The sequence below is a fragment of the Prionailurus bengalensis genome, chromosome B3 (assembly GCF_016509475.1).
Source record: "Prionailurus bengalensis isolate Pbe53 chromosome B3, Fcat_Pben_1.1_paternal_pri, whole genome shotgun sequence".
NCBI lineage: Eukaryota > Metazoa > Chordata > Mammalia > Carnivora > Felidae > Prionailurus > Prionailurus bengalensis.
The window spans coordinates 83,716,744-83,743,031 of record NC_057355.1 but is presented as its reverse complement, the minus strand read 5'-3'; the positions used below and the strand labels follow the sequence as shown (position 1 = coordinate 83,743,031).

The window sequence follows — 26,288 nt, the reverse complement described above, 5'->3', positions numbered from 1 at the left end:
CAAAACTTGAATGCCCCAGGGAATCAGATGCTATGTAATCTGTGTAAGGCTTCAAAGGGATGGAATATAGGAGGCAAATAGTGAACCCTGTCACTTCTTCCCCATGCCCTTTTGCTTAATCTTCTCAAGGATGGGAATGCATGAATGTAGGTTCATGTGGTGGGGGAAAGGTGGTGCTTTCTTGAATGCTTCATCTGTAGGCAAAAGTCTGCATTTGTTTCTTCTTCTAGCCTGAACATTTGTGGGGAAACCAAAGCAATGTCTGTAGAGCTGCCCAAATGTTGACAGACCAAGAATTACTGACAGTTTTGTGACTCTGCCCCGGAAGTCCCCTCCAACATAGCTCTGATCTTTGCATATGTCTTTGAATCTTGTGGAAAGAAAAAGCAGAATTTCCACATAATTCCACACCAGATACTGCCAAAAGATAATAAAACATGTCAGCTATTAACCACGGGCTGCATATTTTATAACTGACACAGAAATGAAAAAGAATTAGAAAATATACCTAAGAAGATAATTCACCCAGATGATATTCTTCTCATTTGCGTTCTTGGCATTAATAGCTATGGTGGCACTAGACTGTATCCAAATATATCCTCCGTTCTTCTGCATCCAACGATAGTACTTCGTCACACACTGGCCCTTATTCAGCACTGGGGGAAGAAAACAAAACAAATGGAAGGTATTGTGTATTAGGACTGGGACCAAATGATAATCATCCCAGTAAAACCGCCAGCTTAGAAAGGGGAGGTCCCGCACTAATCCAGGGGTGCCCTTCTGTATGCTTAATGTATAATGCCATTAGTAGGACAAATAAAATCAACAATTCAGTGGAGCGAGGGTTACTAGCATTTGTAGCAAGACTTTATTCCATTTTGGGCAGCCATGGTGTGAAGGAAAGAATAAAGGGACTACAAATCTTGTTGGCTCACAGAATACCTAATGTGGTGTGGATATTGTCAATGGGTTTGACGTCAGACACTAACAAAGGAAAATTTGTATGTGATTTATTCATAGCTGCGAGGTAGATCTCTTTGAGATTCCAGATATTTGAATGGTTCCGAAGATGCTTCACCCCTGTCTTTGATCATTTCACCTCAGTGCAAGCAATATCAACCAGTGTCCTCACACATCTGTTCCTTTTGATCTTGTCTAGCAGAATTTATAGTCCATGTATGAACAAAATTTACATTGGTCAGTCAGGGGAAATTCTGGTGAGACTTTCCTGAATGTTGGGACAAAATAAATTCCCCGACCGAGTCAGAGAGAAGCACTAGCCTGAGGGAGGCACAGAATTGACTTGGCTAGAGCCAAACAGAGTGACAGCTCCACACAGGCTCTGAAATATGGCCCCAAATGAAGGAACAAGTAAAAACAATCAGTAATGTGAAACGGTGCCATTAAATACCCACTGAAGGAGAGCTTTAAAATGCAGATGTTAAAAATGATACTTTAACCAAAATCTTGCCAAGTTGAAATTGATTTGATTTGTATCTGGGTACTCCTGAGCTAGTAAAAGGGGAAAGTGCAGTAAATCATCCCCAGAAATAAAGTGCTATGGAAAGGAATGGTTTAAAAGGATGCCGGAAACGTGCAAAACCTGCTGTTATTACTTGGCTAGGAATCTCAGCAACTCCACACCCCCGAAAAAGCGCGCCAGCTGATTGGCCACTAGAGGGCAGTGTGCACTCGTCCACGTTGCCCACTTTTTGGCATGTCCTTGTCTCCGTCTGCTAAAATGAAAAACCTCTAACTGCTGTAATAAATTTGGCTAAATTAGCTGCTAAATGGTTATCTCAAGTAATATGTATTTGCATTAATCATCTTGCTCTAAACCAGAACAAGCCAGAGTCCTAAAGACGTAGTAAATTCATATTGTCCATTTAATTACGGCTAATAAGTGCTTCATATACAATAGTTTCATGAAGTACATTTTGATTTTTTTTGGGGGGGTTGGATGGGTAAAGGGAAGTCACTTTGGAAAAGAGCTGTGTTTCAAGGCTGTTGAAGCTCATCCGTCGTGTCTAAGCCATTCCTCCTGGCTCCAAAAGTGATCAAAAATCAACCTCCCCGTATTCTATCCATAAACATGTACACTTCGATGTTTTTCTCCCAGTCTCCCCTTTGCTCACAGTGCATTGAATGGGTGGTTGTAAAATTTAATAATTACGTCTTAACAGGTGCTTGAAAAAAGATTTGCTTTGATGTGTGTTTCAAAAAGTGGCAAGCACTATTCTGAAACTATTCAACAGTTGAGGGTATTTTTGAGGCCCGGCACTGTCACACCTTCTCTTGGTGGCGGGGCTCCACAGGTAGCATTGTACTCTTCTTGTGTCGGCAATTGTAAGTTCTGCCATTCTGCATGCATGGCTTCCCAGGCTACAAAACTGCGTGGTGAAGCTGAAAGCAGTGAAATACTAACTCTGCCATACAGCTCTTCTGTCAAACCATTGTTGCATGCAACAAGATGTGCTTTTATTCAAATCCTCTCAACCTGGTTAACTATTAATAGAGGAATGACGGGTTATGAAATTCTGCCCACTATTTTCACGGAGAAAAACTTCTAGCACCCCAGTCAGCGGTTGGTGCATAATTCTATCTGCTGTGTATCTGGAGAAAGGAAGAATTTCAAAGGGTTCTAGGATTGTTGACGAGGGAAAGAGACTAAGGAGCCCCTTTTTAGAATCCCATGAAGAAAACACTGAGGTGCTAGGCCGGAGAAGCCCAGCCCGTCTGGGGATTGCGGTCTGGAATGTGACCCTACATAGGCAAAATTAAAAAATTATCCCCAGAACCAGACTACAGTGCACAGAAAGGGGGGGCAGCGTGAGAAAGGAATTGTAAAGTTAAATGAGAATTGGCAGGATCCACATAAGATTACCCCCACCCCCATTCCTTATAATACCTTCTCTTACTTAAAAACAAACAAAGAAACGAAATCTCAGTTCTGAAATGCACAGCCAGCAAAACATCTGCCTCCTTGGTGGGCTCCACGTACGTGCTGTGAAGGGGGCTGAAAGACTGATGAGAGGGTGTCGTCTTTTGGAGTGAAGGCAATAGGACGCTGGGTCTGATTAAAGTGCATCTGTTTCCTGAGAATAAACACAAATATACTAGGGCCCATGAATCCATTAATGCAGCCTTCTTCATCACCCAGGCCAAGGGCTCTCTAGCAAAGAGAGGAGATCGAACTCAGAGAGGCAGGCTTGGTAGGTCTTCATGTGCGGAAGTGGTTGTGGAAGGACTGACGGGGAAGGGTGGGCGCCCCCTCAGGCTCCTTGGGAAGTCAGGCAGCTATGTGAGTGCCTTCATTTGCTGTGGTGAACACCCCAAAGCAGGTCCAGGAGCCCCTCGTGGTCGACTGAAGAAAAAAAGTTTGACCTAATCCGTTCACTTGCTCTGGGCTGGCCTGACAAAACCAGTCCTGAGAGGTAAAGGTCCATTCTGGCCTGGACACAGATGATGACTGTTTCCTGAAGGTGAGTGTTTTCTGAATGAGACCTCTGTGTGTCAGTGGGAAGCTAGATAGTGAGCGATAGGGCACTGAGTTAGCTTCCACTATAGCAGGAAATGTTGACCAAAATATTGCCCCAGTTGTTTTTGTTGTCCAGGAGGTCCCATAAAAAGAAATATCGATGGAATTTTGCTTCCTTTAAAATGAACAAGGAGTAATTTTTGCTTGGGGCTCCAGAATATAAATTTATGACTTTGGGATGAAGCTTCTTGCTTTAAAAAAAAAAAAAAAATCTTACTGGCAAATCAGTTGGATCATTCCAGCTGCGCCAGAGGCAGGATCTGACAGCTTTTTCTGAGCTCATGTGGTCCTAATCAGCTCAAGAAGAAAAGCCACCTTGGTGCCAGTTTGAAAGAGATTTTTAGTTGGTAATAAATTAGACAACTTGAAAAACACAAAAACTTTTTCACTTCTCTTTAATCCAAGGGCTGTTTTTATTTGTGAGTTTTAGCTTTAGATAACTGAGAAAAATGAGAGAATGTTTGTGTCAGGTTTTTTCCTGAAATCCCTTTTGTGGGGAAAATCCAAAGAGCGCATGATGTAAGTTACTTGATATGGAAGTCCTTAAAAAAATAGCTAATTGTCCCTTGAAAAGAGATACACACTCAACAGACCAAAGGCCTGAGGAGTAAATTCATAACACTGTGCTCAAACTATAAAGGGAAGAAGCACAGAGAGAAAGAAAATTTATTTACGTGGATCATAGTTTTCATTTTATACCATGATATGGTCTGAGTACTTTTAACACATAACCTGGCATCTGCCCTTTGATTTATCCCAAAGTTCGCTTTTTGATATCCAAAACTTTTGCTAGAGCAGCCTGTGTGTCGCTCACTGGATTCACTGATCACATCTCTAGATGTGATTCACTTACAACATCTCTAGAATTAGGTCTTTAAAGTTGTACCAGAGGAACCGGTCTTTCTTTAAGGATCTCACAACATCTCAATGGCCTTTTCTGAGCTCTTACAGGGCAATCATGAAGATGCGGGGAGGATGGGTGCAGTTTTTCCCAGGTTCGCTTGCAATCTCGAATGTTCCCGGGCATAATTTGGAGCGCCTCTGCTACCACGCGAGAACTTGTTTCTTTTACTCTGAAGTCTAGGGCAGAACCAATCACTCTCAGTAGCTGTTGCTCTGAGGAGAACCAAGAAGCGGTCATCCGCACCGCCCCACCTTCCAGGCCAAAGGTGCCTGTGAATTATAGACTGTGCTCTTCAGAGGACAGAGGTGAGCCCCACATTTGTGACAAGACTGTAACAAAAGAGACTTAGCTCCTCCTGGTTGAACTGCTGCAATCCTGCTTGGTTGGCAATTTTCGGCTATTAGTGCCCAAATATCACCCACCCCTAACGGTGAAGGGAGTGGCAAATACAGTTTAATCAAAAGAAAACTGCAGAGAACTTCCATTTTAGGACACGTGACCTGTTGTGTCAAACACACGCTTCCCCCTTCCCCTCCCCCAAAGGCTGGATGCTCAGTTTTATTGAATATTGTTCAAAAATGTCACCTGGTCTCTTGGTTTGAGCTTCGTGGCAGGCGTGCAAGAAATGTTGCGCTCGTGGAGGAAAACTCCTCTCCCCGCTAAACCCGACGGACTCTTGCTGAAGCGCACATCCATGGCTCAGCACACAGTCACCAAACAGAGGGATTTCAGTTTTCCTTGGGAAAACTTTGTCCACAGAAATAGACCGATGATTGAAAGGACATAAAGGAAGCCTGTGTCTGTGGCAGGGAACATAATTCTGTTAGTAAATCAAAACAAATCAGTACAAGTTTGCCTTCAGAAATATGGAGAAAAAAAGAGAACATGGTCCCTTCCTGTTGGGCTGTTCTACCAAATCAAAGCCAAAGATTCTAAATAGTGAGTTACTTGTGTCTTCAAAAGAAGGAAGCAGTCTAATTCGGTTTGAAGAGGAGACGAACACATATCAAAAGCGGTCTTTTAGCGAAGTGTCTCACAAAAGGACATTTTAGGGGTTTGCATATGCATTAAAAAGCTGCAATACTTGGCGTATTCAGGTAAGTATAGAATAAATAGGAAATGGTGAGATCATCGGAGATTGCACACTTCACATTCACACAGCTGAACAAAGAGCTTCATTATCGTCATGGCGATATGAGGACGCATCTGCGGCGCCATTCACCCCTCCTGGAGGTACCTTCATCAGTGGCTGCAGAGAATGGAGAAGGGGTGCCTTCTCTCTGGAACTCCAGTGTTATTTTTGAATTCACTAATATGGAGGGTGTGCAAGTAAGGGGGTGTGTGCGCTAGAATCACACTTTGGACTTAACACCCACAGTTGGGTGCTTAGCTGTAGCCACTGGTTTTCTTTCTACATTCACAAAACTGGCAGATGAAACATGAAAAAGAATACTGACTCTTTAATCTCTGCTTCTCCACCTAAGGCCCAAGGCAGGCTGACAGGGAACTTCATTCTGGAAACAGGACTTTTTTTTTTTTTTTTTTTTTTTTAATTCTGGATTACTTTTTCCTCTGCTTTTGAAAACTGTGGGCTATAGGGGAATGAACCTGACATAGACTTAAAACAGGAACAAGTTTCTTTATCTAAAAGTTATAGTCCTTGATGCTTACAGGAAGGTCATTTTCAAAACCCACAGGAGAAACAGCATTAGAGGCAGAAACTGTGCATGAAGCGCTTTATTTACTTGCAACAGAGACCGTTTTTCATTTGGAACTGCTCATAGGATCAACCAAGGCTTTGATGCTGTGCAGACTTTCCTATAGATTTTGCAATTAGTGAGTTAGATGTCTTAAATAGCAGACATCCACAAATTGGTTTTCAATGTGTGTGTGTGTTTGTGTGTGTGTGTTTCTTTTTTTTTTTTTTTTGTGAATCTCTGTGCTGAGCAATATTTGGTAAAGTTTAATGATATTTGGTACTTAACGTGAGTTATGAGCTTGAGGACAGAAGACCTGTGGATGTTCCGTGAATGACGATGCATCATCTATGGATTTTCCCCCTAATACACTAATGACAGGCCCTGCTTGAGTTGCTATCTGCGTGATTTATAACCTCAGAAGAGGTTTTTTCCTATACCACTGCCAATTGATAGATTTTTATTAACTGTTAATATTGAATCATGCAGAGAAAACTTTTCATTGATTTAGGACGTGTCAATTTGTTAAGTTTAAAAAATAAATTCTCCTTTTCTTCATGATAATGTACTGAATTGGAGACCAAGCCTTTTAAACACTGATGGTATCATGTTCTAGGACAGGAAAAATCAAAGTGAGGGTTGGCATGAGTGACATTTGAGATCTCAGATTTTTTTTTCAAGCTTGCTTTCAGTTCAGCCAGAGTTTCTGTACCACTCATTCCTGCCCTTCTTGACCTAAAATAGTCAGGGACGGTATTTCTTAGCCCTTATCCTTAAAATTTTTTTTTTTTGGTGGGGATTTGCTATATAAAGGGAAACAGTGAACTCTTGAACATGGAAATAAGAAAAATTTACAGCTAGGAAATGAAGGAAATGGTGGATTTATTCACTCAATACTCCTTTGAGTGCCTACTCTGTGCGAGGCACTGGGGGATCTCAAAGTAAGCAAAATTAGGTGGTGGCCCTGTCCCCCTTTTAGCCCCAGTCACGGTAGTTCCATTTCCTTACCAGTGATGGGTTTAGGTTTGGAATACGGTGAAACGCTGGACAGTGAGACCCACAGGGAGGTCTCTCTCTTGTTGGGAATTAATGGGAAAGTTTCCTTTATTCTGAAAAAAGGACTGACCTCAATGTGCCTTTCTGTGGGAGACAGATACTTGGCATTTTCACTAAGAAACTTAAAACCGTGGTCACCCTTAGGGCAAGTGGTATGGGGGTCTGACCTGGCCTGGGTGAATCTTTTACCTCCCTTTAAAAATGAAGTATTGGCAAGGTTAAGCTGGAAGGTAGGCAGAACTAACAAAAGGTAAAAAGATGAGGTTGGGTCTTAGATTTATTTTATGTCTCTTGTGGACCCTGTGTTTCTGGATGGGGCTGTTTTACGAAGCGCACTAAACATCTTGGACAAGAGATAGATGAGTAGCGAGGCACAGGTACACAGAAACCAATGTTTGGTAAAAACAGGAGTATTTAAAGGAGCCCAGACAAGTTTCATTTGTTCACCTATGGTGTAGATTTTCAGAAACCGAGATACTTGGTTGTGAAAACGTTACAGAGGCTCCCCTGTAGCAGGCATCGTTGATTGTCCACTGGACAGCTATTCTTTTTTTTTTTCCCAGTGTTATTTAGAAATAATGGACGTACATCCCTGTGTGAGTTTAAACACACAGCATGATGGTTTGATTTACACAGATTATGAAACAATGATTTCAACAGGATCAGCTAACATTCATCTTCTCATATAGGTAAAATGAGAAGAGAAAGAGGGAGAAAGGAAAGCAATGTGCTCCTTTTGAACTCTTAAGATTTACTCCCGACAACTTTCCTATAGCTCCTGCAGCAGTCATCCTGTTGCGTATTGAACGGCTTTTCTATCACTTCTCTCCCAAGTCCCAGTGGGGACGAACTTTGATTGTTTAAACCAGTCATGGCAATTCCATCTGGTGGGTGACTCTGGCATGGGCATTTGATGAAATGCTGGGCAATGAGACGTAAGGGGGCTCCTCTCTCCTGGAGGGCCTCTAAGAGTATTTTCTTTCAAGAATGAACACAAAATAGTGACTGATCCTTTCCTGACTTTGGACATTGTCTTTGGACATTGTCTTATGGGGAACTGGTGATGGGCAGTGCCACAGCTGTCTTTGGGTCATGAAGAGAAACTTGAGACGATTACAGAGAAAGCTGAACTCCTTTTTGCCTGGGTTTTCTGTTACTTGTAACCGGATACATTCTAGTTGATGTGCCCCACCAAAAATTCTAGGAAGCCAGAGGGGATGTGGAGCTCATAAAGAGGTTAAATGACCCGATCCTTAGTTAACACTAAATTAATGTAAAAACCACTGTGATGTTTATTTTTGAGAGAAAGAGAGAGACAGAGCGCAAGCAGCGGAGGGGCAGAGAGAGAGGGAGACACAGAATCCGAAGCAGGCTCCAGGCTCTGAGCTATCAGCACAGAGCCCGATGTGGGGCTCAAACCCACAAACTGTGAGATCATGACCTGAGCTGAAGTCTGGCGCTCAACCGAGTGAGCCACCCAGGTGCCCCAATGAAAAAACCATTGTATGGTAAACACTTACACAAATTAAATCCTTATGTCACTCATTTGTGTTAAACAAGGAAAAGTTTGAGGTTTTCTGAGATAGTCAAGGTATCATTAAATCAACGTTTTAAGGAAAGTAGTTATAACACATATAACGGGGCGGGGGGGAGGGGGCACCTGGGTGGTGCTTGGGTGGCTCAGTTGGTTAAGCATCCAACTTTGGCTCAGGTTATGATCTCATAGTCCTTGAGCCTGTTTCACATTCTCTCTCTCTCTCTCTCTCTCTCTCTCTCTCTCTTCCCCCACCTCTTGTGTACCTGCACCCCCCCTCAAAAAACAAATAAACATTAAAAAATTTAAAATAATTAAAACTTACAATGGCATCTTGTTCTTAATTTTGTATAAGGTACAGGAAGTAATGGAATTCATCTTATTTAGGTTGATTTAGGTTAAAATGGATGTTTTAGAAGTTTTTTTTTTTCTGAACGTGTTTTATAAGAGCAATGGGTCATTTTCTCTCAAATATCACGTGTTTCCTTTTATGGTAATAGAAGCAGCTACTAATTGAAGTAATAATAAGGAAAAGCCCAAGGATCCATGTTAGGATTTCATTAGAATAGATGAGTCCAATTGAAGTTCTGGCTTACTTCCTGGGCAGAGAGGAAAGATCGTGTATGGTATCATTCTGTGTTCTTTTCTCTTTCTTTCTTTCTTTCTTTCTTTCTTTCTTTCTTTCTTTCTTTCTTTCTTTCTTTCTTTCTTTCTTTCACGTTTATTTTTTGAGAGACAGAGACAGAGTATGAGCTGGGAAGGGGACAGAGAGAGAAGGGGAGTCACAGATGCCGAAGCAGGCTCCAGGCTCCAAGCTGTCACCACAGAGCCTGATGCGGGGCTCGATCCCATGAACCATGAGATCATGACCTGAGCCGAAGTTGGCTGCCTAACTGACTGAGCCACCCAGGCACCCCATTCTGTGTCCTTTTCTATGCTCTGGAATGTCCCTGACCCTACACCTCTGCCCATCTGCCACCTTGGCTTCTTGCCATCTTCTTTGAAGTTCCAGGGAAGATATGCTACCTCTGGAACCTCTCATCCTCCCTTCCTGTCCCCCATCTCTGGGGTTTCAGTGTTTTGTTTATACGTCTCAATAGGAGCACCTGGGTGGTTCAGTCGGTTGAGTGTCCAACTTTGACTTGGGCTGTCATGATCTCATGGTTCGTGGGTTCAAGCCATGCGTCAGGCTCTGTGTTGACAGCTCAGTGCCTGGAGCCTGCTTCAGATTCTGTGTCTCCCCCTCTCTCTGCCCCTCCCCCACTCATGCTCTGTCTCTCCCTCTTCCTCTCTCTCTCAAAAATAAACAAACATTAAAATAAGATAAAAAAATATACATCTCAAGAGTCCTCATTTTATGCCACCTTTCCAAAATTGGTTGTTTTCATGCTATCGTCCCTACTAGTATGTAAGCTCCCTGAAGGTAGAGACCACATCTTAGTTATTTTTGAAACCTTACTGCAATACCACAAAGCTGTACAGTAAGTACTCAGAGATTTTAGGTGAACTTGAACAGGGAAAATTTTTGTATTCACATGTGCAACAAGCACAGGGAAAAAAATGTTAACCTGGGGAAAAAACCGAAGACCTCCTTTTGCTTACATGTTGACGATTACTTCCATTTATACTCTCTTGAATATCAGCGGAGAAGGCTAATACCTGACATCTTTGTAAAGAAGTCCTTCTCTTTATCAAGTAATCACATACTTGTTTCATTTGAGCCCTGACTGAGATACCCTCGGTAGCCAATTCCCTACTTCTATTTTACTGTTATTCACAAGATTCAGCCAACTGAAGAGGAAAATGAAGCCGTTAAGATTGTTAGTCAATTTGTATTTACTTCATGTGAGACAAGAATGCCTTCTAAATGCTAGTATAGTCCATCCTTCTCAAACGTTAACCTGAATGGGAGTCCACTGGGGATCTTGCTCACTGCAGATGAGGATTCAGTAAGCTGGGGGTAGGCCTGAAATTCTGCATTTCTATAAACGCAGGGGACCAAGGACACTCAGCTGATAGGCCCTTGCTGATCTCTGTTCTCTGCCTGCCTTTAGACTGGAAAAGCCAAAATCCATACTTCCTCAAAAAGAAAAAAAAAAAAAGACATAAAATAATACTGGCAATTCACTTCTACATAAAAACCTGACTTTATTTCTTCTCCATGTGAGCATCTTTTTTGGTTAATGGACAGGCACACGACGTGGGCTGACTTGGCTTCTGAAAAAGGTCTGACACGGTAGCTATTACATGTATTTCTTTTCATGGGCATTTCCATATTCATACGGAAGAAGAGGAAAGACTCATTTGCTTTGGGAAAAAGTCCAACCAATGATCAGGTTGCAGCTAAATCCCTGAAGGCCCAGCCCCGAAAAAGGCTAAGATCGAAAGATAGAAAAAAAAAGTCCCCTGTGCTATTTGTACTCGGCCCACCCACCAAACTTTGTGCCTTCCTTTCTCCCTTCATTGCAGCTTCCTTTACTGTGTGCAATGGCTGCATACCCAAATCAACAATTAAATTCCCCCTTTGTTTGCGTGGCAGATGACAAATGCATGGAGGACATCTTGTGTTTCCGAGGCAGGCAGGGCACTTACTTTGATTGATGCTGGGTTGTGGAAAAAAATGAGCTGGGAAGGAATTACAATGGAGGGCCTGCAGACTGGAAGGGGATATACTAATTAGTCCTGCATTAAGCAGTCGGCTTGCATTTGGCGATGAGACGCCTTCAGGAGGGAAGCGTAGGGGTTATTGATGCAAAACAGCATGCATTGCATTATGCCAGGTAGCTGTGTATTACTTTTGTTAAGAAGGATAAAATTTTGTAATTGAGAAATAAATGCTTAGGCTACTGTATTTTTTTTTCTTTTTTAACATCCTCCAAATATATTGGGCAGCCCATCCTTTTGTAATTCAACGAGATCTTGTAGACAAGGCAGAAGTCCTTCTTTCTTTGTGAAATAACTCTTACAGAGTTCCTTCATCCTGGTGAAGGTTCTAGGAAGGGAAAACTGCTACCAGTTCTATACCTTCTGGCTCCTTTTCTCTAAAGTCCCACGGCTGCAGAGCCCTGAGCCTTGCTAGTGGAGCACGACATTGTAAAGGGAAGTTTCTCTCTGCCACTCTTTCCAGGTTTTAGAAACATTGCCGATTTGACCTGGAAAGGACCCCAGGGGTATCTCAAGACAAATTCAGCAACTTCTATAGACAGAAGGCTGGACTAAAAGGGACGAAAGAGAGATGCAAAACACGTTTCTCGGTTCGGTTTAGCATTTGTGATTTGCCCTTCTATTTTGGGCTAAAGGCAGGGCGAGAGTAGTAGATGGCTGCACTAGCTAACTGGGATCTGGGACTCCGGGGAGACCTGGCTGGTCATCTTCAGGCCAATACCTCCTGAGCAATGGAGAAGTGGAGAGTGTGATAGGCAAAGATGCTCAAATAATCACTTATATGAGTAGTTTAAAATTCAAACCGTGAAATGGTGATTTGGTCAATTTGGCTTGGAGAATCAGTGAAATTGGGTTCAATGACTCCAGTAAGGTGGCGTAAGGAAAACAAATCAGAGGGGTCTTTGGTCACAGTGTGAAAGAAGAGGGCCTACAACCCCCTTGGTTTTAGAATCCCAGTAGGATTTCACTCACCTACCATGTTGCTAAGGATAATGTGATTCTTACTGATTCTTTATGTTGGAAGCTAGTGTGAACTATCGGGCCACTCATGTTAACTTGGTGAGAGAGTGAGTGGTCCAGAGTTCTTGGTTCAACTGATGAAAGTTGTCAATTCCTGATGGAGCTGAGACTCCCCTCTACTTTTCTTATTCTAGAGACAAGTTCATCTATGGATTTACAGATGCCTAAACTAGGAGAAAGATACAAGTGATAAAAATAGCATTCTGAGTTGTCAAAGACTACTGAGTCTTTTATTTTAAAGTTTTATCTGTAAACCGGAGTGTAAGACAGATATCAAGCTATCAGAAATATCAGATGGCTAAAACCTGCCTTTCATGCACAGAAACAGGAATTGTGCCAATAGCTCTAGGAAGAAAAGCTAAATAGTTAATGTAGTTTATTTTTTAACCACCCCTTTGTTTTAGAATTCTATCTTATTCCTGAGCCGATTCTCTGTCACCATGACCTTCTCCCACCAAGAAGGTACAGTTGAGGCATCCTTCAGTAATAGCCTAGGGCTTTGGACGAGCAGGATACTGCACTGGCATTTTGCCTTTTCTTCCAATGTTTACACAACCAAGACTTATTACATGCTCTGTCATTTTGTTACTGGGCTGGCTTTGGTTTGAGAATTAGGTAAACATCAGACATTCCATCACACAATTTTAGACTCAATCTTACTTTATAATGATGTTAATGTTTATTGTACAAAGCGAGATGCATTTGTATATTTTAGCATTTTATTTCAGTCACAGAATGCAAAACCTGACATTGGCATCAGTTTGATTTGTGTGTGTGTGTGTGTGTGTGTGTGTGTGTGTGTGTGTGTGTGATTGAAGATATTAAGCACTACAAGAACGTTGAAATTTCAATCTGATTAGGATCAAAATTCTTCAGGATCAAAACACTCCTTTTCCTCCCCCTACAGTTTTACTAATTGTGTGCTACTTGACATTGTGGAGTTATTCCACAGCATGATAGCTAAATATGTGAAGTGTATTTTACTGTGCGGAATTATCAGCTCATTTTATTTGTTTTTCATGTGTTTGAGGTTATTAAAAGAACTTAAAATTAGAAGTCGTGTGTATGAGTTGAAAGAGTGAACTCAATCATTGTTAGTAGGCTAAATCATAAAGCAATAGCCAGTATGTCAATATCAAGTAATGAAAAAAATCACAGAATTTAAAAGCATACCTTCTCTGTTTATTAGTTGGCAAGATACCAGAAAAATTAGGAGACTAGTACAATAGTGAATGGTGGAGTTGTTTATTTTCAGCACTCTCAAATTATTCTGGTTACTGAAAATGAGATAAAAGTAGATTGGGAAGAATGGCATCAAACGTATTTGTTGGAGACCTCTGCTTCATGGGAAGAAATGAATTGCCCTAGCTCACTGCTCCTGAGGAATTGTGTTTCTTCAAGCTGTAAATCAAATCCCAGAGAGATAGCATGACGTTTTCCAAATAATAACTGAGGATGACATAGTTCTTTTTTGTCAGCATCAGGTTTCTGAAGTTAGACCTCAATTAAGATTCCAAAATGAAAAAGCACCCTTCACCCCCCACACGCATGGTGCATGACAGTGTCCTAAAAACAGTATATTCATTTTTAAAGTCTGGATCTCTGGCATATATCAGTCCAAAAATGTATCTATAGCCTCCTCCAAAGATCCTGATTTTTCTCCATTTTCTCTAAATTCCCAGCTACAAAGAACCTGATGTTTCTTTTCAGGAAGCAGCATCATTTTTTTCCCCCAATTAATTGAAGAGCCATCTGCTTCTGCGATGCACAACACCCATTCATTCTTAGCAACAAGTGTGTTCCCCAAATCCCTGGTGTGCAATACCAAGGCACGCACTCAGTGTTGGGAGTAGAATCTGCTGGAGAGCAGCCTTGCAGGCAGGCTTTTCCCAGAGACGTGATGTATACAAAATTTGACACTGAACTTGGTCCCACATCAGTGTTGCTAATGCACGGTTAAAAGGCAGTACAAGATGCTCACCCTTCGAGACTTTGGCGGGCTTACTGTCTTGCCATTATGCTTTTGAAGATGCGAGTTTAAAATGAGCAAACAACAGCAAAGGGCAGGACAGACCCGAGCCAGCTCTCCTCAACCATGGCAAGAAAGGGGGGGGAGGAAGTAAATTACAAAGGCCACCCGGCTAGCATTTCTACATAAAACCTTGACTGTCACGTGGTAGTATTTCATTGGTGGCCCCTTGCCTGTATTTAAAACCAGAGTTCAAAACTGGGTTTAGAACATTCTAGGAAGATGAGCTGGTTGGGCCCTCATCTTTTAGGAAGACTCTACTGATTGGTCATAAAAAGGACCTCTTGTGGGAAAAGGGACAGCCTCTTGCTAAGAGGTTCAGTAGTCTAGTGCCTTATGCTTCATGGGATTGTCTGAGGCCCTCAACACACGGTGTAAACCACCTGGCTGAGTGTGATGAGGAAAAGCTGCATGGGACCTGGTGTGGGAGTTTCTGCTCGGACCTGGCCAGAACACCATGGTCCTTCTTTCTTCCAATGCCAAAAAAAGTACCTTGGGTATCAGCTTGTGAGTCAGGAGCTGGGAACCAGACTCAAACAGCTGAGATGAGTTTCCCTCTCCCGGGAGTTGGGAGAAGGAGGGAAGTTTTCCTCTGAATAACCCTCTTTGCAGAAATACAGTGAAAAGACACGGCCTTTGAGAGCTGCTGTATCCACACGACGTGCTCTGCCACTGTGTCCCAGCTCCCCTGGGCCTCAGTTTTGCGGTTAGTCGAGTAGGAATTGTTAAAGTCTCTGGTCTATTTGAACTTGTCTTCTCCCTTGTATATCTTGAAACAGAGACCACACATTTTCAGAGTGGTACTTGCTCTCTAGAAAATGAAAGGGTCAAGAAAGCACTTACGACAAAGGTTTTCCCATGGCTTTATGGGAGAGAGAGCACAAGAGAACACAAAATCCCGTGTGAGGGCCTAACCAACCAGCAATTTCTCTAGGCCTGAGGTCCAGCTTTCAATCTAATTCCAACACAGGTGGAAGTGATGTAGGTCTCACTTTTTCTCACTGTGTGCTGACAGTCATCTCAAATGCACACGGGAGACACGAAGGGAAAAATCGGCACTGAAACCAAACAAGCATCGGAGAGCGATGATGCCAGCCAGGCTGTTCCCTCACACAGGAGGTACTTACGGTCCAAGTGACTGTGCCTGATGCCCTCGACGTCTTCGGCATGGATGAAATGGTAGCATCTCTTCCCTACAATGTCTACAGGGGTCAGATCCATATAATCGCTAATCCTGCAAAGAGAAGAAAATAGGCTGGAATTCAGAAAGGGGGAAGTACAGAAATTGTTCAATGACTTAGAAACACATCTACTTACAGTTTTCATTATACTACGGGTACCCACGAGGACGTGGAACTTGGAGGGAAAACCCATTACAGACAAGAGTATTTCTTTAACGGACAACAGACTTTTTCAAAAGTAGGAAATGTACGAGATGAAGCAACTGTGTTTAAATAATGAGACAGGTTTTTCTTTCTTTTTTTTTCTTTTTGGCATCAGAATACACATTTAGACAACATAATTCCGTGAAATTATTGAGAATCAGTAACAATACAAGATCCTTATTAGAAGCCAAGATAATTCAAGGTTACATAATAAAATAAAAACATGTTATGTTTATACGGAATGATTAGAGACACCTTTCATTTAAACAGATTGGTCTTCTATTGGGTATTTCCATGAAAAAGGGCTTCAGCTGCTTCTTGGCACAAAGTCCAAATTGGCATTCAAGGGATATAATTTAAATGCTGAGACATACAGATGCCTGGGGGTATTATCTTTTTTAGTCTTAGTCATTTGGGAGCTCTGCTTTCACTCCTGGCCCTTTTAACTGGTACTTTGTGGTGGATTCCACACAGAAACTTTTAAACCATTTCAGCAGCTCTTCCAGGCTTGTGCTCGACAGTACGTGTGTGTAAGCCTGTGTCATTGATTGTCCAGACGTCAATGTCCTCGGGCGGGAGCACAGAAAAATGGAACAGAAATTGGAAAACATGTTGGAGGAATCTGCCTGATTTACACAAAGACGTCAAAATGTTTATTATCCTCCTCCCTGTCCGGGTACAGGCTGGTTTTGGTCAGTCCAAAACAGAATCTATCTTTTGTTTAATGTATGTTCTTCACTGTCCCTGTGCTTTTTCTGGTTTATGGCTTACAATGTATCCAAATAGGAAGTGAGGCTTTAGAAATGACATATTTAAGAAACCTATGAGATCACTGTTGGAGAGTTCAGTCTGACCCCGAGGGCGGGGACAGAAGGAACAAAACAAAAACAGCATAATGTGGAATATGATTAAAATACGCTACCAGTGAGTGAACTTCTCAGTGTCTAATATTAAACATTAAATAATATTTCTGGCCAAACAAGAATTCTTGGTAAGGTGAGACTAAGCGGGGCAATATAAAGAATGTTTTTTTCAGAACCCCATGGTTTTCTGGTACAAAACAGAGTAGTTGGTGTTTTCCTAAAACCATTAGCTGCTTTCCAAGCACAGTTTACACCCCCTTCCTGCAAATGAGTGAACAAAGATGTCATTAAAAGGCCCTCATTGGCGTTTCTGAAATTTGCCAGCTCCCTGAAAACATTAGATGTTGGCTTTGCCTGCGGCTGCGCTAAGGAATGCAGAGGAGAAGAATGGTTTGCAGAGGGAAAAATCGGCACTGAAACCAAACAAGCATCAGAGAGGGAGGGCACAGGGCTTGAGTTTCTAGTTAGCGATTCCCTAATTAAACAATAACCACCCCCCCCAAGAAAAAACCAGTCATACTTTCGGGAAAACTTTCTCTAGTTTACTGTTTATTTGAATGAAATCCTTCAGAACCAAAGCCCTTTACCGTGGCGAACGTGACCAGCTCAGTGTTCAGAGACCTCTTAATACACATGTAGAAAGCCCCAGACCAGTCTGATGACCTATATCAGGATTAGAATCCTAATGGCCCTTGGTACTGTGAGCCTCAGTTTCCTTATCTGTAAAAACAACTGAAGTGGTTGGGGAGGGGATGAACGAACGAAATGAAATGAACACAGCACAGTGCCTGGAATACAGGGTAGGCCTTTTCCTCAGATAAGCAATTACCTTTAACACAGGTCTTTTTAAAATAACTTGTATCATTTTCAGTTGGGAAGTAATACTATATTGTATTGGCTAATAAGGGGTTGTGGAAAATAGTTTTTTTTTTTCTTTTCTTTTCTTTTTTTTTTTTTAAAGGAAAGAAAGAAAGCTTAAAGTGGGTCACAGAAAATGATCTCAATTACTGGAGTGGTACCATAAGGCACTCGGGTCCATGAAGCAGAATTAATCAATCTGTGATCACAGGAATGAAAATTAAGCGAGGGCTTTGGGATAGGGCAATCACCGGGAGCAGGTAAATAAGATGAGGCTCTGTTTTTTGGAGAGGGTGGTGGTAGTAAATCTAAATCAAGGGAGCCGACATATGTTTTCAAAGAGGCAAAGCCATAGGTCATCGGACTTAGTATCCGCCTCCCTGGCTTGGATCCCCATCTCCAGCATTCTATGTTTTTAATCAGAATAAACAGCTTTGTGGGCTATAATCGTGTTCTGTAATGGATGCGTAGATATGAAAGGTCCCCTTCAGTGGTTAGTCTGATTGATTCCTTACCACTCAGCCTGACTTCTGTAAAAAAAAAAAAAAGTGACAAGGGATACAGGAAGGCCTACATGGAGCTAAATGTCTGTGTTTTTTTTTCTTTTTCCTTCTTTCTCCTTTATTTTTTTAAATCTGCCACCTTTGGGTTCAAATTGTGACGTTGGGCATACCATTTGACCTTTCTCTCTAAACTGAAACTGCCTGAGGTTGATGAAGACAGTGGCAACATCCATCTTCCAGAAGTGCCCTGAAGCTTAAATGAGATGGTGTACCCAACGAGCTTTGCACATTGCCGAGTGTGGAGTTAGTGTTCAATAAACATTAACTACCTTCATTATTACTTGCGAACCTTAGCTGATCATTTTGGCTAACTGTCTTTCCTGATAGTCTTTGGCCATTCCGGAAGACCCTTCACATAGCCAAGTATGGAGTCACAATGATAAATATGTTAATAAATGCCAACAAAACTTGAAAAACAGAGTTAGAGTTACTCATTAAATAGTAGTGACGGGTTCATGGTATCTTCTAACCCAGCGAACACTAATAGTTCAGGTGGGTGTCTTTTTCCCCCCGTGAATTCTTTCCTCTGAATCAAATCCTGACCAGAAATGGTAGGCATATCTAACTTGGTCTCCACATCTTCAGTGCTTCCCAGTGGAACTGAATGCAGGTGCCGTCTGTCTTCCTCTTGGCGAGGCCCTGGAGAGGTCTATTATGCAAGCCGCTTGACCATTCTGCTCTTATTTTCCCTCTGAAAGCACTAACAGGGCTCAGTGGACATACACTGCCTTTATGCCTGACAATAGTCTGTGCGACAAAAGCACCCTCTCAAAATGGCCTCAGTAACTCTCCCGGTGGCACCAGCAGATGGATGGTATCACTAAAGCTTCCTTCTCATGGCTGATACATGCGGGGTTCCTCTTCACTTTTCTCCCTGGGCCCCGTGATTCTCTCTTCCTCAAATCAGTCTCATGATGGGCTTGTGACTTCTAGGTGAAAGGTCTGAGGGGGCACTGTCCCATTTCCTTGTCCCTTGCTTTGCGCTTAATGGAAAAAGTGAACTTTTCAACCAGAGGCTAAAAAGTCCTTTTATCCCAGCTCAGTGGTAAGGAAGGACTGCCAAATCATTTATACGATGAGTCTTTTTTTTTTTTTTTTAATTTATAAAAACAAAATCCTCAGGATTACAATGTTTTATTTAATAGTTTTGAAAAATTTTCACCCTTTTTCCTCTGTGGGCCTCAAATTCTCGTTTTTTTCCTCTACACGTGTTGTGGCCTGAATGTGTCCCTCCTACCACCGAATGTATATATTGAAGCCTTTTTACCCAATGTGATAGTATGAGATGGTGGGGCCTTTGGGAGGTAATTGGGTTTAGACGAGGTCATGGGGATAGAGCCCCCATGATGGGATTAATGTCCTCCTAAGAAGAGGAAGGGATCAGAGTGCTCTCTGTCCTTTGTGAAGATGAAGCAAGACGTCAGCTACCTACAAACCAGGAAGTGGGCTCTCACCTGGAACCTAATTAGCTTGTACCTTTTAAAAAAAAAAAAAACTTTTTTTTTTTTTTCCTGGAAGAGAGTGTGGCTGGAGCAGGGGAGAGGAGCCAAGGGAGAGAGAGAATCTTAAGCAGGCTCCATGCTCAGTGAGGAGCCCAACGTGGGGACCCACGACCCTGGGATCATGACCTGAACTGAAATCAAGAGTCGGATGCTCAACCGACTGAGCCACCCAGAAGCCCCAGCTTGTACCTTGGTCTTGGGCTTCCCAGTCTCCAGAACTGTGAGAAATAAGTGCCTGTTGATGAAGCCCCCCCAGATAGTAATGTGTCATAGCAGTCAGGCAGGCAGTAAGACAGTGTGCTGAATGCCTGTATGAACACTGTCCATCGTGAGGCTGGGCTCTTACAGTAGTCAGGAAGTGGGTCTGGCTGAGACATCAGGAGATACCTTTCACTGCATAATTCTGCCAAACGTCTCAGCCCTGCTCTCTCCTTGGGTTCTCGGCCAAAATGGGTCTTAATTATAGCATATGGCTGTCTGGGTGTCCCAATTCATTCCATTGTTGTCCCTAATGTAAATCAGGACAGCAATGTAAATTTTAAATAAAAAGCATGTTTGGTGTCAGTCCAAGCAGCCATTAAAAATAAGATCAGGATTTATAATGAGCCTCACTGGGAGAGTAAAATCCTTCAGACTGCTGAAAACACCAACCTTCACCAATGTGTGACACACAACAGAGGAAATGAAAACAAAAACAAAGTACCTATTTTCACAGTAAATGATATTGAGGTCCATATTTACTCGAGTGACGAACATATGGCAGTCAATTCTGACTTCATTGATCGTAGGGGGAGGCAGGGCATGAGCCACAACCACAAGACCCATGATTTGGCTGGGAACGGTCCTCCCGTGGGATAGTGACACCCTCAGTCGTAGCCGGCCTGTTATGTGAATCACCTGTAATAGAACATTAAGTACACGACACAGTCAAATTTACATCTGGGATGTGACAGTATTTCTTGCAAGAAATGCAAAATTACATCTGGAACAACCAACATTAGCTTGTATCTTCTGTAATCATAATGGCTGTCAAAGTGCCCTTGATGTCCTCAAGGCAGGGACAAAAGAGAAATAATATTATATGCTGAGCTTTTCTCAGTGCAGCATTATTATTGTGCAATTCTATTTTTAGGACTTTTTCTTTCCCTTTATTCTTCTTCTCCTCCTCCTCCTCTCTCTCTATCTCTCTCTCTTTACATTTAGAGGAAGTGTATAACCAGTTAAAATGACCAGAAAGTTGAGCAATGAGCTGCAAAAAGAAATGTTTGCATTATCAGCACTTGTTAATGGATGATGTTTGTCTGTCTGCAGATCTGTACTCAGTGGATTACAATGGCCATCTCCTTTCAGAAGTATGGCTCATAGCTTTCCTTTGCTGGGGGTGGGGTTTGATATTGCAAAAAGGCCAAAGCCTCCAACGAGCAAGTCTTAGTGACCATGACTTGAATGGGCCTTTTAGAGCATAGGTATTCCATGTTAGAAATCACTGAGTTACCAGTAATGCTGTGATTTAGTGCTCTATGGGGTTGGAGATCAGAGGACTTTGGCCTATCATTTGTTCCTTGAGCTCGTTCTAAAGCAGGATCAGGAAATTTGCACCATTTTGGTGGCTTGTTTGGTTACTTGTGCAGACACAGGAGGGAGAATGTTGGGCTGTCATTTTCGGTTTCTTAGCCAAAGTATACCCTAGATAGTCCAAGCCATCTAGAACCAAATTAAAGTGGTTCGTCTTTGTCACACATTTTAAACGGTATTTTTACAGACGTCCTTTTAAAAGTTGCTTTGCTTATTAACTACACATAGAAGGACAGCCATAATGTCAACTTCTTTAAGCGATGTTTTGAGGAAACAGAAATCATAAAAGTATGGAAAGTATAAAGGATTTGTGTATTTCGTGATGATGGAAGTTGTGTGGGGTGGTGGGGGGAGGAGGGTGTTGGAGGCGTGCGCACGCGCGCGCGTGTGTGTGTGTGTGTGTGTGTGTACTCTGTGTTCCTAGGATGGTGCTACAGTGTGGGCGGGCCTCCAAAACTAGGTTGTAGATGTAATCACTGTGATTCACTGTACCAGGGAGGTCGGTTTAGTAGCTAACCAAGTTCTCCCTTTGGTTTGCCTCTCCAAGAATGCATCATTGACCATCATCACACCATCTTTTGAGATTGTTGGCCTCCCTCTTGGCCATAAGGAACTGAAGTGGGAAGTAGATCTCTGGCCTCCCAGGAACAGTAGGATCTAATGCCTGCTCTCCTTCGCAGGGGCTTGACTGGTAATTCCTTTTTCATTTTGTTTTTGTTTCCCTCAAGTTATTCAGTTTTCCAAAAGCAAGCCACACTGCTGTCAGTCAAGAGGCAGGATCAAAGCTTATGGGGCTGCTCTTCGGAGTCCTGGTGTCCTAAAGAATACCTCTTTCCCTATTCCCTTTACATTTGCACCCAGAGCTGCAGATCTGGAAACACCAACGAGGAGGATTATTTAGGGTATTTCAGGAGCAGCTTTTTGACCACCCACATTTGAAGTTGACTAAATTCATACTTAATGCACCTTTGCTTTAAGCTTTGGTCAGACGAGCTACTTTATGAATATTTGAAAATGTTCCTAGAGGCATGGATGCTAAAACACCATCACAGACACACATTTTTGTAAGACCTCATTAACTAATAAAGAAATAGCTAAAAGAAATGGGATTAACTTCACAGGAGGGGTGTTAACAGGCCCTGGTCCTCCTCCCAGCTAGGCTTACGTAGATGCTCATTTATCATTATCTGTCTTGTTTTATCAGGAACTCTCAGCTTCTTGGAAAAACAGATCTATAAATGCTCAAGAAAATACGCACTCAGAAATGATATGATAAATAAATCCCCACTTGGTATTCTATTCCAAAGCAATTTATGGGCTTCTGGGCTAGAAAGCATTTTGAGAAGGCAGAGAGGCTACACTGGGGAGCTGTCTGTATGTCAGATTTACCTGTGCACCGCCCCCCCCCCCCATCTCCAGCTTTGCCTGTGGCCAGCGAGGGGTTGAATTGGGTCCACAGTTGGGTCCAATAGGGGTCTAGACTTGCCATTTTCTGATTTTGTTACCCAGGACGAGTCGCTCAACCTCTCTGCATCTCGATTTTCTTTTCTGTAAAATGGGGATAATCATATTCTGCAGTTAGGTTATGAAAGTGAAAGGTGATAAGGGAGGTGAACACTTTCTAAATTGCAAAGAAGTGCCCAAATTTCATTATGATTCTGTTTGCTTTTTAAAATACCAGCTGAATCATAAGGGTGAGGCCTGATTACTAATTTAATCTTGACCAAAAGTCTAATAAATGAATTCTTATTTTAAGGGATCATAAAACTTCATGTTTGAAAGAAATTTTGGGAGAGTCTATCTTAGGTCCTTCTCCTTTTCTTTTTTCTTTTTCTTTTTCTTTTTGGCTTTAGTGGAAAAGAGGTTTCTAGAAAGTTCATTTCCTACCCAGATTCACCTAACTCAGAAATTGCAAAAGCCTGGAATTCAGGTTTTTAGGTCTTGTTGGAGTGTCATTTCAACTTTGTTATGCCTGTATGATTTCTGTGTTCATATTCATATTGAATGAAATGTTACAAGTTAATACCGGATGCCAACTCACTACTTCAAGTAAACTGTATATGAACCTTTAAAAAGATTTCATTTGGGGCGCCTGGGTAGCTCAGTCAGTTAAGCCTCCAACTTCGGTTCAGGTCATGATCTCATGGTTTCTGAGTTCAAGTCCTGCCTCAGGCTCTGTGCTGACAGCTCAGAGCCTGGAGCCTGCTTCAGATTCTATGTCTTCTTCCCCCCGCCCCCCACTGACACTGTGTGTGTGTCTCTCTCTCTTTCTCAAAAATAAATAAACATTAAAAAATTAAAAACAAAAAAGTTTTCATTTCTAACCAGAAGCTCTGGTTATTTGAAAAGTCTTTGAGAAGTAGTAAAAACTAAGGTGAAGAGAAAATAGGGGCACCTGGGTGGCTCAGTTAAATGTCCTACTTTGGCTCAGGTCATGATCTTGTGACTCATGAGTTCAAGCCCTATATCGGGCTCTGTGCTGATGGCTCAGAGTCTGGAGCCTGCTTCGGATTCTGTCTCCTTCTCTCTCTGCCCTTCCCCCTTTCATGCTCTGTCTCTCCTTCAAAAATAAATAAACATTAAAAAAAAAGTTTAAAAAAAAAGATAAAGTAATGAAATAATGAATGTAGTAATTAAACAGTCAGGAAATGTCAAAGAACAATCAGAGGATATGTTTGTCTATATGTAGGTACCGCTGGTGGTAAGGGAGGTTGAGATTGGTGAGAAGAAAGGAGTATCTATTTAGATCCACACTTGGTTTTTGGGTTTAAATTAATGCATTTTTCCAAATCGACTTCATAATGCAGATAGTTTTTTTTCCCCATGTGACAGCTATGTTCAAATTTTAGAAACATGTCTGACAGCACATATCCAAACACAAAGAGAGTTGAATTTTCACTTTGTAGATGCTTTGAAGACCTGGCATGTAGTGTAAAGAGTATTGTCAGAAGGGCTGGGGTTCAAATCCTACTCTGGCACTGTATGGCCATGTGACTATGATGTTCAGAGAATTGAAATGACTTAATTGATTTTCCAGGCCAGTGTAATAGAGATTAAAAAGCTTATACAAAGAGAATAAGTATTGTATAAAGGTGTCTTTATTTTCTTAATAAGGCATCTTTGTTTTCTTCATCAAGGGGTATAATACTGGTGCTTTAGTTTCTCAAACATACTATGTGCAAGGGACCTTACTAGGTACCAGGGAGAAGACCACAGTGAATCAGAGGTAAACTTGTCCTCAAAGAGTTTACAAATTACACAGTGGGAGGAGACATGTATAATTACTTGTAATATTGTACTACTGGGAGATGATACAGTGTCTGATAAAGAAAGTGGTTCTCCATCCTGGTTATGTGACAAAATACCCTATGAGGCTTTGTTAACACATGGGTTCCCAGGCTCTGTCACTTAGATATTCTAATTGGGTTGGACTGGGCTGGGGTCTAGCATTTGCTTGTTTTTTAAAGCTTCAAAGGTGATACCTGCTTTTGGAGAATATCTGGCTAATGGGTTTGGAGTTAAACCAGTGGTTCTCAACCATGCTAAAATTGGAGTACCCAGGGAGTACTTAAAAATCCTTATGTCTAAACTGCACCCAAGACCAGTTGACTATAGATCTCTGGGGGCCTTCCCAGGTCTGATAGGGCTGCTGAAAGGATTAAGGGAAAAGGAATATAAAGTGCCTACCTATGTGCCTGATACGCAGTGTAAATACTCACAAATACAATTTTGGTTAAGTAACAAGTATGCACCATAAGAAAGATATAGAATAGGAGCTTGGAGAGGTCAGGGTAGGTAGGTAGGAAATGCTTTTGGAAAAATGGATCAGGAAGGTTATGTGAAACTGGCATTATAATAAATTGTTGATGTGTAAGATATGATCATAGAATGGTGAAAGAGGTTTCCAGATGGAGAAAAGGGCTAGAACAAATAATATTAAAGGGAACCTATCAGGGAGCCCAGGGCTCCAGGAGTGTTTCAGTTGGTGTGCGCAGGAGAAGAGACCGAGATGGGCCAAAATGGCAGGTACAAGGAGTGGAAATGAGCAACAATGGGACCTGGGGAGAAGCACCTGTTTTGTTCCTGTTTCATAGGATGATGATGAGATAGACTAAATGGTAATTGGGAGTGGAAGAATTGCTGACAGAGGGACAAGAAAGATTTCTCTGTGGACATTTTGTATTTGAGCAGCTTGGAGAGGTCCTGGACAAGGTGTCCTGGGGAGAGCTAGAAAAAGGGGTTGGAAACATAAGAGATGATAGTTGAAGGAATCGTTTTTGGAAGGTGGTCCCCCTCCCCACTCCTCTGTGATATTTGAAACCAAGTTCAATGGAATCACCAATGAAGAAAATACAGAGAGATGAGAGAATGGCTTAGGCATTCCTCCAGCCCCCACTCTGAGTATTTGAAACTTCTGTTTTTCTCTAAATTGACGTTCTCTTGTTCCTTCAAGATTACTTTCGTTAAAAAAAAAGTGAAAATTTCTGAAAACTCTAATTATCCCTTTTCTCCATCGACAAATCCATTCTGGCATAAATGCCAAGATTGCGTACAGATCCCATATTGTGTACAGATCCCAGTGGTAACATCCGATAGAAGCATGGCTCCCTTGTAAAGTTAAGTAGGTAAATGGGAAACGATTTTAAATACAAATATACAAGCATAAATACTAATACGATGTCAAGAAGATGAAACTATAAAAATAGCATAGCTATGGTAAAATGGAAGGCGTATCATGGTATAGAAATAACATCCAACTGGAAAATAGAACATTTGATGTAGTTCTGGTCTGGTAATTTTGGCAAGTAAACTAGATTGTCCAGGGTAGCATTCTTCAGATAAAAAAATGGAAGGTAAGAATCAGGTGATGATACTTAGGGTTCTCGCTAAGTTCTAGAGAATTCTATGACCTAATGCTCCATAGAGTGGCCTTTACTGTGCTGTATCACTATCTTTCCCCACTCCCCCACTCTGCTACAACTCCATGGTGAAGACAGAATCTTCAGAGTACGGCTGCAAGTTAATAAATGCAGAGTTTCCTTCAAGAATTAATCAATAGGGTTCTATGGGTCATATCTGAATTGAAACAATGCTTTGGTT

At 41.9% G+C, this 26,288-nt stretch overlaps 1 protein-coding gene across 4 annotated transcripts in view; it reads right to left on the bottom strand.

Annotated features, from left to right (window-relative positions):
* NPAS3 (neuronal PAS domain protein 3) overlaps positions 1 to 26,288 on the bottom strand; it is an 856,869-nt gene that overhangs the window by 9,500 nt on the left and 821,081 nt on the right. For all 4 annotated transcript variants that reach the window (XM_043555965.1, XM_043555962.1, XM_043555964.1 and 1 more), the window contains 3 exons: positions 20,317 to 20,510; positions 15,570 to 15,676; positions 509 to 656 (listed from right to left, as the gene is read on the bottom strand). In XM_043555965.1, the coding sequence (XP_043411900.1) occupies positions 509 to 656; positions 15,570 to 15,676; positions 20,317 to 20,510 (449 nt within the window). The remainder of the gene's footprint in view (positions 1 to 508; positions 657 to 15,569; positions 15,677 to 20,316; positions 20,511 to 26,288) is intronic.